Raw genomic sequence first — 15873 nt, 5'->3', positions numbered from 1 at the left:
TTTCAACCAAAAATGTATTCAGATATTATCATAAAGGAGGTAGGGAAAAGGTTTATATATAAATTTTGTAATGTTTTGGAGGTAAATCTAAAAGTACTTATGTATATAACTTAAGGGTCGTTTTAAATCTCTTTTGGTTAATTAAGGGAGCACGTGTCTTCTTTTTCCTATAGCTGAATACGTCTGTTTTCAACTTTACTGTAATAAAATTCTTAATTTCTAATTTGGCAAATGTTCTCAGAAGATAATATATGTTTTGAGAGGATAAAAGATGAGCAATACGTAATTTAAATTAAGATAAAATTTTTACTATTTTTATATTGCTTTAAATAAATAAAACAAGTAATAAAAAAATCTCTGTTCTTTATCATATCATAATGAAATGATGAAACATTATTACATGATTATATAATTATGATAATAATTATTATATAGATTATATAATTATTAATTTGGAATGTGTCGGCATTAAAATCGAAATTCAGATTGATGATAACAATACAATTCATCAAAATAAATAGACTTTTAAATAAAGATTGAAATTTCATTAATTTTCTAGAATTAACGATTTGAATAAATATCAGCAGTTTTCAGTAAGGCATTATTATTATTAATTTTAATATATAATACAATATTGTACTTACGTTTGGCTAAATTGTTGAAAGTATCGAAAATTCATTAAAAAAATAAAAAATATGAGCGATATAAAAACGTTTATACAGAACTTCTTTCCTGTAAAATTCTAATTTTAAATGGAAAGAATTGTTTAAAGCTACCATATTCCACTCTATTGTTTTTATGAATGATAAAATTCACCACGCTTATTACAACAATTTAAATTACGCTTCTTTTTATTTATTTATTTTTTATTTCTTAACTGAAATACAACAATAACAATTTTCAGAATTAAATGTAATTAAACTTTAATATGAAAAGAGAAATTAAATCGCATTCGCGAAGAAGAATATTCACATTTTTAATAAAGAATACAATTTGATAAATATTGATACATTGTTCAATGCTAATATTTAGGCATAAGTTGCCACGCTCTAACTGAAAGGAGAATTTTTAAAAATAAGAAGAAAAAAATACGTTTATCATTATACTACAAGTAGCAGACTTTATTGAAATTCTGTTACAATTACATTATCCAAGAATTCGAGAGGAAAAATATATATTCAAAGAAATTTTTCCAGTTAGAAAATAATTAAGAAAAATTGTAATTAAGTGTTTACTTCTTAAACCGGTATATTTTTCTCTATAAACGTCTGATGATACAGTTTCTTGCAAAACATAAAATAAATTAAAGAAAATAAATATATATTTTTATATTTAAAAATATTCTGAATACGTACCATAATATCACATATAAAATAACAGTTAATATTTAAAAGTTGTATGTTATGAAACAGTAAAACTGTATTCAGAATATAATATTTAATTTTAAAAAACTGGCATTATTTTAGAATGTAGAAAAATAATATTTCAAGTTACTGTTTAATTTTTTTAAAGTACAGTATATATTAATTTAAATATATTTTCTTATCTGTTGCATGTTTATGAAGTAGGCCTGTATATAGTGTACATCATTTGTTTATTTACATTTTTTTTAGTTGAAAATTGAAGTAAACAATTAAAAACATCAATCTAGTAGATGTATTTATTAAAAACATATTTATTTTTATAAATAAGTATGAAAGCCTTTATTTCTACGTATGAAAAACTTTATTTCTTACGTATCCTGTTTTCTTACCAAACAAGGATTTTATTAAATATAAAAACATTTTTCGGAATTTTTTTTTAAATACTCCCTGAAAATGTAGCTAATTATAAAATTATAAATTATAAAACTATAAAATTATACATCTTGTATTCAGATTTTTTAAAAATGTTTTCGTTTTATTCAACCTTTATGTATCAATCCTCGATCATACAAAAATAATTAATTTTTGATGAGATATATTTTTAATAAGTTATTTAATCCGATTTTCTTGAAATTACAATTTATATATTAAATTATACAGATGCATATTAAAATTTACATACATTTGCAAATCATTGAAATATGCCAATAATTATCTACTATATACTTTCCGTACTTAAATTAAAATTAAACACTTTTTAAGATTCTCTAAATCCTTCGTTTGTCTTAAATTTATTAAGATAATACATTGTACTACTATTAAAGAATTTCGTCATTTAATTTTATACATAATTTATGCAGTTTAATATTGTACATCAAGATAAATAATAAAAGACAACGCGAATAATAATTCAAACGTTAGGACTTTCAAAACATTTCAAGGCTAACAAGAAAACTTTTATAAAGATGCCGGTTTACCCCTAATTGAAGGATTTGTATTCAGAAAAACTGTGTCACAATTAACTATTTTGAAATAAAATTTTTAATTAGATATTATAATTGCATTCTCTATTTAATTAATAAAGTTGTCCTCTTATCGTGTAAATATAGATCTGAGAATAAACAATTATTGAATTATTGAGATATAACTTTAAACTCTTACAGTTTTAAAACATCTAATTACTTCTATTAAATCTATTTGAAGCGAATTTTTCACGTATATAAACAATAAAATAAATTAATTTTGTGTTTAAGATATTAAAAATCGAGAACTGTAATCGGTTAATCTGCGTGTGACTTTAGTAAAAAGAATAATTGTTTAAACAATATACACAAAGTATATTATTATATAGCATTATATAGAATCGGGATGTTGACAGCTTGTACGGGACACGGGGGTAGAGCGGGCACATTTTGCCTTCTGTTTATTTTATTACCTTTTATTTATTTATTATTTTTTGAGCAAATGAAATATGTAAAAGGTTTCTTTATTGATAAAAATCAGTTAAAGATTTAATTTTTTGTTAGTAAAAATAACACTAGTTTATAGGAGTAGAGGTCTAACTTTTCTGCTGGCCGGGAAAAAAATCTTCAGCTCACCCTGAACGATCCCGGGCAGTATGTACAGTACAGTACAGTACAGTACTGTACGTATATAGCCTAAGGCTCATAAACATAGAAAAATAGATACAGATGAGAAAAATTAGCACTAAAATGAGAAAAATCATTTATTGTCTGTAATCACATGTATGTATAAATAGCATTAAATTAATTCAATTCGAACGAAATATTTATATTTTTTAAGCGTCATTAAATAAGATGAAAAATAGTTTATAAGTATTATTAAAAACTCTGGATTTCAAATTTGAACTAAAAGTAAACATTGGAAAAGAAAAAGAAATTGAATTCATTAATATATTTTACTTTTTATATTATATCCAGGTTTATTAGGAACAAAAAATCACTTGAAGTGTAATAAAACTTATATTTCGCAGACTTAATATATAGGGTTTGTAACTTATGGGGTTTTATGTGCAATTTTGAAGTAATGTACTTTAATAATATAGTGTAAATAATAATGATGATAAAGAACTCTTATTATGCATAAAAACTAAACTTTATGTTGAAAAAATTTCATTTAGCATTTTTTTTTTTTTGTTTCTTGTCGTATTTTCTAAGTAAATGTGACTACAGTGAAATTCTGGTAACAGTGCATCTGGTATGCCAGCAAACCCAATAAGCTGACATATCCAGCTCATCTTTGGGGAAGTATCAATGCATTGAGTATCTGTATTTATACACAACTAGGTACCCATTTAATTAAAACTAAAAGTAATAATTAAAATTAAAATCAAATCAATTGTAACATAATATTTCGGAAAGTGAGGATAAAGTACTTGTCTGTCTTGATTGATTTACTTATATTTTGCCCAGACAGCAACANTTAGAGACAGGGGACAGGCTAATATATTTTCCGGTTTCACAGATTTCTGTTCTGAAATCACTGCTTTTTACATAGAAAATAGCTCTGTTCGGAAGAACTTTTCTCGTTTAGGTAAGTTTCCGTTTTACTCAGGTTTCGTTTTGGACAAGTTTTTTACTGTATTTGATTTATTTACGTATTTACAAAGGTAAAGGGATCTTACTTCCTTTTCCTTTCTCTAATCGCTCTACTGCTTGAAAATTTAGAACAGATCCTGTAGGAAGTACAGGATTAAACGTTACAGTTTCAATTTAATTTATGATTAATTATTAACTATTATTAACTTTCTAAAATACTATTAAATTACAATAAAAGTTTAATAATTTGTACAGGAATTTTTATAGATTTTGTAACTTCTCATCATTCATTGACCTAAGTATGACTACATACAGTTTTATAAATATGTTTTATCATAATCTAAGCAACTTGAAATCAAAATTTCTTGCATACTTTTCGAGTGATTTATATCTAAATTACTGTATTACACCAATTAGATCAATTGCAAAATTTAATTTATGAATTAATTATACGATAAACGATGGTGAACAATTAGCATGTTATAAGTAAGATGTGTGAGAAAGTTTAATTAAAAGTAAATAAATATTTTACTATTATAAAGTAAATTATTCGATTTAAATTTAAATAAAAGCAATGACTCATCAGCATATTCATGATATAAAGTAACTTATTCTTCTTAAAAATATGAAATTATACAGCAATTTATAGTTAATCTGCGTGTCTACAAACTGATATACGCATTGACCGTACGAGAATAACCTATAATAAATGTATATTTTAATTAAAATATTTGTAAATTGTCTTTCTGCGCTTGTAGTGATTACATTAATTAATTAACTTCTTTAGTTGCGCTTCAACTGTGCGTACATATGTAGACTATAATTTAAAGTAAATTACTTTTAAATAAATAAGTGTATAAAAATATAATTTACTTACATCGCTTTTAACGCTGCTTCTTCCACTGCTAGTGTAACTGGAAGTAGATTGACTCGGCGATTTTTTATAATAATTCCATTTAACAAAACTCTGTGGTGATTTAACTCTACCTTGTTTGTTAACTGCGAAAAGAGGAGCCATTTTGAATTAACTATTTACATCACCTGCTTCGTACACGATTTTCGTGTTGAAAACGTGTTTGCGAGCAGTTCAAACACAACTCGAAAATTTCCAAGTCGAATACTTTTTAAAAGAGGTTCGCCTTTAAGGAAATATTTATAGATTTATACATAGAATTCTATTTTATTCTTTTTTTAATAAAAATTTTCCTCTTGCTTTTTGTTTGTTTTATGTTAAATATAAATGTACTGTACATCTTAATTATTTAAAATGAACATTTATTTATATTTAACATAGGCTACATATTCTACGTGTCGATTTATATTTAATAAAAATGTTTGAATAATTAACAAAATTAAATATATTTATTCCTTTTCTGTCATAGAATCGCATTAATATTAACTGTAATAAAAAAATAAATAAGTAAATAAATAATTAATTATATTATAATACATTTAATTATAGTAAATCAAAATAATGTTTGCTATAATCTAGAATTTTATGTTAAAAATTAATAACAATTTAAAAAAGAATGACAGATATTAATTCTCATTAATATTTTAATAACTACAATACTAAATAATAATATACTGTAATGATTTAATAAATTATTAAACATTAAATATTGTGTATTTAATAAATAATAATTATATACATTTTATAACATTTTACATCTGTCAAATTCTTCATGGAACATGAATTTGTGGAAAATCATCTTCCTTATACTCTAACAGTTATTAGATCAGAAAGTTTGAAATGAGGATATTGAATATGAGTCATTTACCAGAAGTAACGAGACATCTAATCTTAGAACTATCATTTAAAACACTGCTTAATTTAGTTATTTATTTTTTTTTTAAATTATAAAATAAAATAGTTAAATATAGAAATTCTTATTATAAATATTTAATAATAATATAAACGTTGTTACGTCTCTGTCGTTTTTATTTCAGATAATATGTTAATACTGTATTTTTAAATGAAATTTAGTAATATGTCAAGCTCAATCATAAGTTTTAGCTCCTTATTTTGATAAGTTCAGCTGTTCCGTATACAAGTATAAACTATTGACCTTGTATTACTTAAGTACTTGAATTATTCCAGTTCAGATGATGTGAACGTAATTCTGCTTCGATACTGACTGATTCAATGCAAATTACATTCATTAGTTGTAATCAATCGACTTTATCTATCTATAAAATCGCATTCACATGAGATATAATTCGGATGTCAAACGATGTAATTATCTCGTTAATTTTATATGAGAACTTATTTTAATGTTTTCATTGAGAAAATAGTATTAAGTAAGTTCACAAATTTTTTTTGTCTTTTGTTTTTATTTATATTATAATGTTTTAATTTATATAATTAAATATAAAAATGTAATTTTTGATTTGATAAATAATTTTTCTCAGCAAGCATTACGTGATGAAGTAAGATTGTTGTATCCCTCTGCTGAGTACACTGTTTATATATGTTTTAAACTGTTATTCGTTATGGCATGTATAATTTTAAATTTTATATATTTTAAACATAATGTGTCTATGATATATGGGGTGTAGACAAATACATTGCATCTCGCTATATCTTGTTTTTGATACGTACTAGCTAAATGTGAGTGTACAGGTAATAGGTAGACTATGGAGTAGTCGTCTTGCACCCCAATCCCTTGTTCTCATAGGGCAAAGCCAATCTCGGTTCCTATAAAAATAGCAACACAGTTTAAATTACATAGTCGTACAACGTCTCAAAATTAGTACGAAACGTTTTGGTCAGTTTAAATACTCAAGGAGAAAACGGATGGATCCAGTCAATAAATAGGCGGTGGAAATTTTATGTGGCTTCTCTGCGTGAATTCGCGCGCTCAAGATAGCTTTTTAGTTTGCTTTTTTTTTTTATACCATTTTTAATGGCAAAACGAGTTAGTTTTTGAAACATGTAGCCGTTCAGAAGAATAAGCTGCACTTGCAGTTTATAATTACGAATTAAGATGATAATTTATTTATCATCTTAATTCGTTACTAATTTAATTCATGGCTTTAAATAAACGAATTAAGCTGATAAATCTTAAATAAAATTTACTAAAAGTATAAATACAGAAAAACCTATAGATGTTCCTATAAGATTATCAGTAAATCCGAGTTTGACGTATTCTAAGTCTGTTTTAATCAGGAGACAAAGTTCAATTGGCAAAAGAAAATTTTTATTCGCTATGAATCTAGGGATTAAAACATCCCTTCTTCAGGCTACAAATACATAAAATATAGCTGACATTAGTAACTTTAAATGACAAAATAAAAATAAAAAATTTAAAATTACCAATCGAGAAAACTCCAGTCTTTACATAAATACCTTGCAGTATCGTCACTATACGCTCTTCAAAGCGTCTTTTGGAAAATTCCTTGTATTTTACTCTGTCATATAAAGTTACTAATGTCGGATATATTTTACGTATTTGTAGCCTGAAGAAAGGATGTTTTAATCGCTAAATGCGTAACGAATAAAAATTTATTTTGCCAATTGAACTTTGTTACCTGATTAATACAGATTCCGTTATAAGACAAACTCGGGTTTACCGGTTTACTCAATTGGATTACCAGGAGTTTTCTCTGCATTTATATAATTTAAATGCATATAATGCCATAGTCTGTCATAGTGATGTAGATTCTAAATAGTTGTATGTTTACTAAAAGTTACAAAACCTATATTCACTATAAAATAAATTATTCTTTATTATTAGACATGGAACAGCGTATCGTTTTCGATTATTTATTCAAAGACGAAAACTGTAAATACTGTACGTAGATAATCAGGTATTTATCAGAGATTATTTGTGCAATTTAATTCCCATTATTGCACATAACTCAATTAAAGAGCAATAGCCTTAAAATTAGTCATAAAATGGTGAACATGAAAATTCTTATAATTTCGGTTATCTATAGAGTTTCTTTTAAATAACAATAATGTATGGACATATTAAAATTAAAATTAATTTTAAAAGTTCAATAAGCTGTAATAAAAAATATAAATTTGTGTTATTATTTTATTTCTCAAAGGACCTTTACATATTACGGGAAAAGTGTTTCGTTATCCACTAATGCTGTAATTCAAATTTGAGCAAATGTTGGAATTACGAGGTTTTGATCTCCGACCGATAATATGGTGTCCTTTCTTGTACGTAAAACGATCACACAATGGATATTTTGTTGACAGGTTTCCTAAAAACAAGCAATACTTCGGTCGGTGGTTAACACGCCGTGACAAATGGAAACCGAGCAATAGTAGTGCTCTTTGCAGTCAGCACTTTGAACCTAACCGTTTCTACACACAGAACGGATACACCTATTTGCATGAAATATCGGTTCTTACAAAGTTTGATTTTTCTCGGCATCTACAGAGACAGCCAATAGTGCCACGAAGATCATTAAAGCGAACATCTTTGGCTAATATAGATGATGATACCCAACGAATTGATGATACCTATGATGAGCGGAGAGCGCAGCAGCAAGATGAAGCTCAAATGCCTGACCCACCACATCTGATAATCAGGTTCATCATGGTGTTTCTGTAAGATAAATGTACACCAAACTTTATTTTAAAGGTCAATAAATTACGTTTATTGATGGGTTACTGCATTTGAAAATGTTCGTATGAGGCTCTCTGTAAATTACGTCCGCATTTTAGGTTTGTATATTATAGGGATTGATATTAAATTTTGGTGGTTAAAGGTCGACGGGGTGGGGAGATAGAAAGGATCGTGTACTGTATCTCGAGTAGGGTCGGACTTAATGACGATTTTACTCGTTTTTCATTAATATTTACAATTTTTCTAAAATTCACCCCTATCTTCAAAATTAAGCTTTTTACCATTTTATAACAATTAAAAATATAATAAGTTTTTAATAAAATATCATAACAGAAGGCGTCATACACAGTTTTAAATGTTGCCGGGAAAGTTAAACAACTCATTGCTGCAGTGGCGTAGCGTGGGTGTCAGCCACCCGGGGCGGAGGAAAATTTCGCCCCCCTTATTTAGGTATCTCAATTTAAAAGACTAAAATTCAGTTTTGTCACAGAATAAGTAATGAAAAATTCCGTGCTACTGTTGCCATCTTTTTAAAATCGCTGACCCGGACGGCAGGTGAGGTTTGTTCGAACAGAAGTTCCTGACGCATGCGTATGTCATTTTGCAATGCGAAGAATAATGTGCAGTGCATGCTGGTTCTAAATCAGTTACAGTTAGTGGCTAGGGTGACTTGGATAGGAGTAACGCAAGTGACCTAGCTCTATTGGATATTGGAGGTGTATGTGCAAACGATTGAATCGTACATGCATAAGAAAAAAAAAAGCCGACAGGTTGCGCACGATATCCCCGGACGGCGAGTCGATTCCCGGACTGTCCGGATGGTAACACTATTCCGTGCTCATTTCCATCGGTCCGAATCGTAGGTGGACGAAGATATGAAATAAAATGATTCAAATTCTTACAAGATATTATTATTTATTGTGAAATTTTGCCGCCCCCTAAAAAGTGCCGCCCGGGGCGGGCCGCCCCTGCAACCCCCACTACGCTACGCTACTGCATTGCTGGATTCTTTTTATATTGTATCTTCTTGTATTGTGTCTTCTATTTTATATAACTTATGAATTAGAGGTCACATTAGGTAGGAGTTTTATTGAATTTTTATTAAAAACTTTTTTATCCGTTCAACTCGGCTCCCACCAACATTAAATCTCGAGTGCGCCGCTGATGTATAACAAAACCATTTGTATTATGTACGTTTAAAAGATTCTCCAGATGTTTTCATTTTCGCGAGTATTTTATGATCGTGAAGCTGTGCAAAATTGGCACTTTGTATGAAATATCAAATATTGTTTTTAGTTACAAAACGAAAATTACAATCAGCTTTTTTAGCCTATCTTTTCTTCGATTTCTATAGAAAATTAATTTTAAGAAAATATTTTAAAAAGTAATAATAATACAAAAAATAACTTCCAAGATGGTATAATTTCTGCTAAAAATAACTATGGTTTCTGAGGATTTTAAAAAGAATCGATATTTCATATCTCCTCTTCTGCTCCTGCTTAAGTGCTGGATTTATATGCTGCTATAATAGATATTTTTAAAGAACGGTTTCAGCCAGATGTATAGCATGTAATTTAAAATGTTTTGAGATTTCAGTTCAAACAAATTTATTGACTTCGTTGACGAAGAAAATCGGTTAACCAGACAATATTTAAATAACAGCGTAAAATTTTCAATTGGCTATTAATGTTATAAACTTTATTATTATTATTATTATTATTATTATTTGTGGTTTACTTTAAGCTATTAAACTGTTCCGGAATCACTATAAAATTTTAAAGTAAGTTTGGCTTTGAGGCATATTAATAGACAATTGGAAAATTAACATAGACACATAGTTATCCGAACAAGAAGCATTTTATACTACAATGTTTAATTTGATATAGGGTTGCCTCGTGTCCTACTTTCGGTAGGACAGTGATACAATTACGATAAATGTCTTACATCCTACATGAAAACGTAATTATCCTCTTTTACATTTGTAAACAAAAAGCAAATTTATGCTAAAAAATTGTTTTTTTTTTTAAATTAAAAAGAGACATAAAAACTATTCAATTTATTTCTGAATGCACATATAGAATTTTGTAAACAAAATAAAAATCTTTGTGACAACAATATTTTCCCCCAACAACGAAAAGTTTGATTTTACTACAAACTTCCATTTTTTTTATTTTTATTTTGGGAAAGAAGAAATTTCGGCGAGAATCCCTATAATTGCTATTGAATTTCGTTGAACTTATCAAAGCAGAATTGCTTATAAACGTCAATTGTAAAAGTAATTGCTTACAATTTTTTGAAAAGATACAGAATGATAAAAAACTATAGAAATGTGCGAAGAATGATAAAAATATAAGTTCAGACATAATGAATAAATAATATATATCTGTATATACGGCGTTATTTTTAATTATTTGCAATAATTATCTAAATTATTGGGTTGCAATTTGGAAAAATTATAGACCTATAAATTCCCACTGTCGTCTATCCGTCTATCTTTCCTTAATCTCGAGAACAGAATTATATAGATGAAATATGAGACAAGATGTGGAAACCTTAGGGGCAGAAGACCCCGATTAACTGTATATGAACTTTCGATGCAAATCAAAAGTCACGTTATTTTAATTCAAATGTTTCCCCTGAAAGTAGTTAATAGATTACCGGCACGACTCTATTGTTAAAGGAAAAGTATGATGTACAGGGGCAAGACACTACAATAGTAATTTGAGGTGGAGAGCATATATTTTAAATTAAATAAATTAAAAATGTGATTAAAAATTGCAGCCCGGCGTTGTCACGATATCACAATAAATAATTGCTTATATAGAGTTATATTAAATTATTGTTAATTGTCACCTAAATTTATCCGAAATAAAATCATATTTTTGTTATTAATATACTTACTTTTCATTTATTAATCCCTATGTTTGGTTGTACACTCTAAAGGAAATAAAAAAGTTTCTTATATAAATGATTACTAGATTTTTAAATAACCGTTAAAGTACTAATTAATATTATAGTTGAAAGATGGCGCCACTCTCGGTAATGGCCGATCTGTTCTATAATTCGAAAACAGTAGATTCTACTTACTGTAATCGATGATACTTTTATCAGTTACTTAATGTTATCAGTTTTTTACCTGCCTCAGAACATGTTAGTTACAATACATTAATAAACCTCTGCTTATTGTAGTCAGAATTCGGTTATAGCTCTCATTATGTTCGGGTAAATAGGCATTTTTAATCTGTCACCCTCTAAATGTGTCTGATAACGTGCAATTGTTCAGTCTTAGCCAGTATTTTTTCCTTAACTCTTTCCATCCTGTTGAAAGTAAGAGAGCTTTTTCTAGAGAGCTTAAATTCATCATGGATTCAGCGAGATTACATGCGGGCAGCGAACTGGTGATTGACGGAGGACAGATCACCCGTGAAAATTTCTTCGTCCGGATTCGATTCTGTTCTTCAGAGCGATAGGCCGATGCCAGAGGCACCCGTACATTGGGGTACTGTACGTGTCCTCCCTTTTTCGTCTGGGTTGCGCCTTTTCCTAATCCCCAAGACGGTCCCAAATTCCATTATCAACAAATAAAAAAAATTCATATATCTAGCCTATTATGTAGATGTAAAAAGAAAACTAATGAGCAATATTTGTCCATTGTTCTATGCGACGTCATCGTACTTTAATCAAAACCACATTTCTTGTTTCAAGGTCAATTTAGCCCCAAGTGCAATCAGCATCACATTGTGGGAGCGCTGATCCGACATTGAATCGTAAAGTTTCAAACTTCTTGAATAACGTACGATGTCCCTTTTTATAGCTCGTGCCCACGTTTTTTATAGTCTAGGGGTGCCACTGGACGACGTCTTAATTTATGGCTTAGAGCCTTAGACCATCAAGTAAATATGGTTAAAACTTATGGTATTACTTTTTCTTGTATCTTAATAATAAATGCTTTTGTCATTATATAGCATATATCACCTTATAAATTTCATTGAGAACAGAGCCGACGAGAGGAAGAAAAGGCTGGGGTTACTGCCCTGAAGCCGTTCGTGTAGAGAATCAAACCAGAATCTGTATAATAAAATTTTAGCCTAGAAAATTAATTTATATACACGTAATTACAAGTACTTAAAAGGTGAAAAAGAAATGTGATAAACGGAGAACGTCACATCAGAAAACATCTGCGCTTCGAGACCCATTATTGCTATCCAGTTCTGATTGAGGCGCATAGTAACATCCTCACTTTTGAAATAGTTTAACAGGACAAATGAAATTCTAGCAGGATGCTGATTAATTCCTTAGGGTCTATAAGCAATGCACAGATTGCAGGACTGTCCGCGCATTGCAAGACGTCTGGCATCCCTGATCACGTTATATGCTTTGTCATAACTAAAACAAAAGCCGATTAGAAGCAAAATTTGGTCCGTTACATTGTCAATTATTTATCCTCGTGTGAATATAACACAGAGACTGATTTCCTAACTCCTGACCCATCTCTTTCAACTCAAGTCAACAAACAGGGAGGAAAAACTAGAAATGCTTTAACAATCTTCAGCTGATCTCATGTAAAAATCATATTCAATTAAAGCATTATTCTGTCTATGACATTTTATAAAAAAGTTTTTCCCTTTAAGGTTAGAAATTCCACCTCGTAACAGCGACGTAGCGTTATTGTCACTTTCCCGGCTCTGTTATATGTAACAGAGGGAAAATATGACGATCAGTCAAAAATCACTCCTCTCCCCAAGATTTTTACATTTTTGGACTCGGGAACTTGAAACGTTCAGAAACGCAAAAAAATAAAAAAATTCAGGTATTTTTTTCTGTACATATGAATGTGTGTGGGGAGCACAATTTTGTTCACTCTCTTTGAGACTTAATAACTCCTATGCTTTTTATCGAAAATTTCTGAAATTATGCAGGGAGATTTGTGTGTTAAGGGACGGATGGTATTAAATTTTGTTGGTTAAAGGTCGAGGTAGTGGGGAAATAAAGAGAGTCCTGTCATATCTCGAGTAGGATCGAACTTAATTCTTTCCGCCCCGAGGGAACTAAGAGGGCGTCCATTAGCAAGTCCATTATGGGTTCGGCCAGACCCACAGTGGGGCGACAGTAACGGAGCCCGACATATCCGGACGGAACACCCCGAAAATTTTCTAGGGATTTATCGACCCGTCCGGATTTGATCTCGTGTACTCCAGAGCGGTAGGCTGCCACCTTGGCCGCTCGACCATCCGGTCCGTGTTTCGTAATGTACCTTAACATGTATTAATGATTGGGGCCAGATGGCCGAGCGGTCAAGGTGGCAGTTTACCGCTCTGGGGAATCCGGGATCAAATCCAGCTGCCCCATCGGGGAGAACTGCCTGGATATGTCAGGCCTAGTCCCTCTCCACCCGGCCATCCCATTGTGGGCCTGGCCGAACCCATAATGGGCTTGCTAAAACGAGTTCCTCTTAGTGCCAAAAAGGCGTAATGAGTTAAGGAGGGTGATCTGGGAGAGTTGGATCCCAGAGGGCTTAGAAATAAATTTTAAACTAATATTTATCTTAAACAACGGATCTAAAATTGAATTTTATTCTAGAACATTTGTCTAGTGGGTATATAAGGGACACTCATTTGTCGGTAGCGAGGGGTAATTTTTCTTCATTTCGACTATACTTTCTAGATAATCCTCCCAGATCACCACCCAGAGCAAAATCTTAGTTACGCCACTGCTTTCTGCAATATCAAAATGCCTTCCCCTATTCTTTAGTCTGTTTTATTAATAATATAAGTTATAATCCAAAAGTTGATCGTCTTGTCGAATAAATATCAGAAGAATAGACCTCAGTTTAGAAACCTAAGAATTTTTCCCAAATTACGGGTTACAAAATCTACCCGTGTGCGGTACTATAAGGAACTATCTTAAACGCCAATCTAAATATTGAATTGTCTTTTTAAAATTTCTTCTTTTATAATCAATACGTATTGATGTTCAAGTACTTTAAATCGTTATTTATTCTTATACAAATTTAATAATAAGCTTAATGAAAACTTTAAATTTTAATGATAATAATTAAAATAATAAATTATTTTCAAGTTGGCAGTAATAAATGTTATATTTCAGCTAACCAATGTATTAAAATGAATTATTACAATTAATAATAAATTTTAACGAATATTCGAAGATTAAATCGTTTGTACGACGAATAATATTTTTAAAATAAACTATAATGTATGAAATTTTAATACACACAAAAAAAGAAAATGAAACTTTAATTTATGAATACGATAGCGTAGTACATATTTCTAGGAAGTGCGGATTAGTAACAATAACAGTTTTCCATTGAATTTTAATTAAAATCGAGGAATAAATTTACTGCTACTTTTTCATTTTCATTTGAAAATTATTTTAATATTCGTACTTCAGATGAAACGTTTGTGTAAACATTTAAAAACTTTTAACCTGTTTTTCATTGTCTTCGCATTCGGTAGCGTTTTAAATTTAAAATCAAACTCTAAATCAGAAAAATGAAGTTTGCATTTTCAATTTTGTCAAAATCATGTTACATTGTATAAATAGAAAAATTTTTTTCCTAAGTACACACATATAAAATCCGGTAGCTTTAAGTTATTTACTTTATCTATTAAAGAAATTCGTTAATTTGACAGGAAACAAGATTAAAAATATACTTAAAAGTAGCTTTTACGAAAAATAAAACTATTTAAATGTCACAATTTTATTTGCAGAAAATAGATTAAATATTGTTATAAAAATTAAAAAATATTATTTTTATATCCCCTACTCTCTTATTAATAACGATAAATTAGAAATAATTTAAAATTCAAAAAAAGTTATTAAAAATTATCTTAATTTTAAAAATAGATCCAGAAAAAACTTTTTCTATATCTCTTTATATCGTGATTAATTCTGAAAGCGCTTAATACACGCAAAAAAAAAAAAAAAAAAAATTTAAAAATATCCTTATTAAAAGTGTAATGTATAATATATAATTGTATTAAATTAATTAAAATAATTTTAAATATAACAAGATATACGACTTACAAATATATACATTAAAAAAATTAATTTAATAAAATTAGACCGCGTTAATTATTTATTAAAATATAACGGCTTCATCGCCTACGCTTTGTCAGAACGTGAGTAATTAATTCTCTTTTATAAATTAAAATTTGCTTTTAGAATTTACTTTCTTAAAACACGTTTAATACTAATAAATATTTCTAATATTATTTCGATGTCTAACGAGATGTTAATTTATAGAAAAGAGAGTAAAATACGTATTAAATGGAGGCGGAAAAAAATATAATAATAATAATTCCAAAATCTGTCACCAGATGTAGACGAATTTTAGAGAGGTAGAAGTCA

At 28.9% G+C, this 15873-nt stretch overlaps 1 protein-coding gene across 2 annotated transcripts in view; it reads right to left on the bottom strand.

Moving 5' to 3' along the window:
• The window catches only part of LOC111623383 (outer dense fiber protein 3-like), a 41264-nt gene extending 36244 nt beyond the window's left edge, over positions 1-5020 (bottom strand). For both annotated transcript variants that reach the window (XM_023365931.1, XM_023365932.1), the window contains exon 1: positions 4800-5020. In XM_023365931.1, coding sequence (XP_023221699.1) covers positions 4800-4940 — 141 coding nt within the window. In that variant the 5' untranslated portion in view covers positions 4941-5020. The remainder of the gene's footprint in view (positions 1-4799) is intronic.
• Between the last annotated feature and the right edge of the window lie 10853 nt (positions 5021-15873).

The sequence above is a fragment of the Centruroides sculpturatus genome, unplaced genomic scaffold, assembly GCF_000671375.1.
Source record: "Centruroides sculpturatus isolate CEXI.00-Female unplaced genomic scaffold, Cexi_2.0 scaffold279, whole genome shotgun sequence".
In the NCBI taxonomy this organism is placed as follows: Eukaryota; Metazoa; Arthropoda; class Arachnida; order Scorpiones; family Buthidae; genus Centruroides; species Centruroides sculpturatus.
The sequence above is the reverse complement of the archived record's forward strand: the minus strand, read 5'-3'. Positions and strand labels throughout refer to the sequence as shown.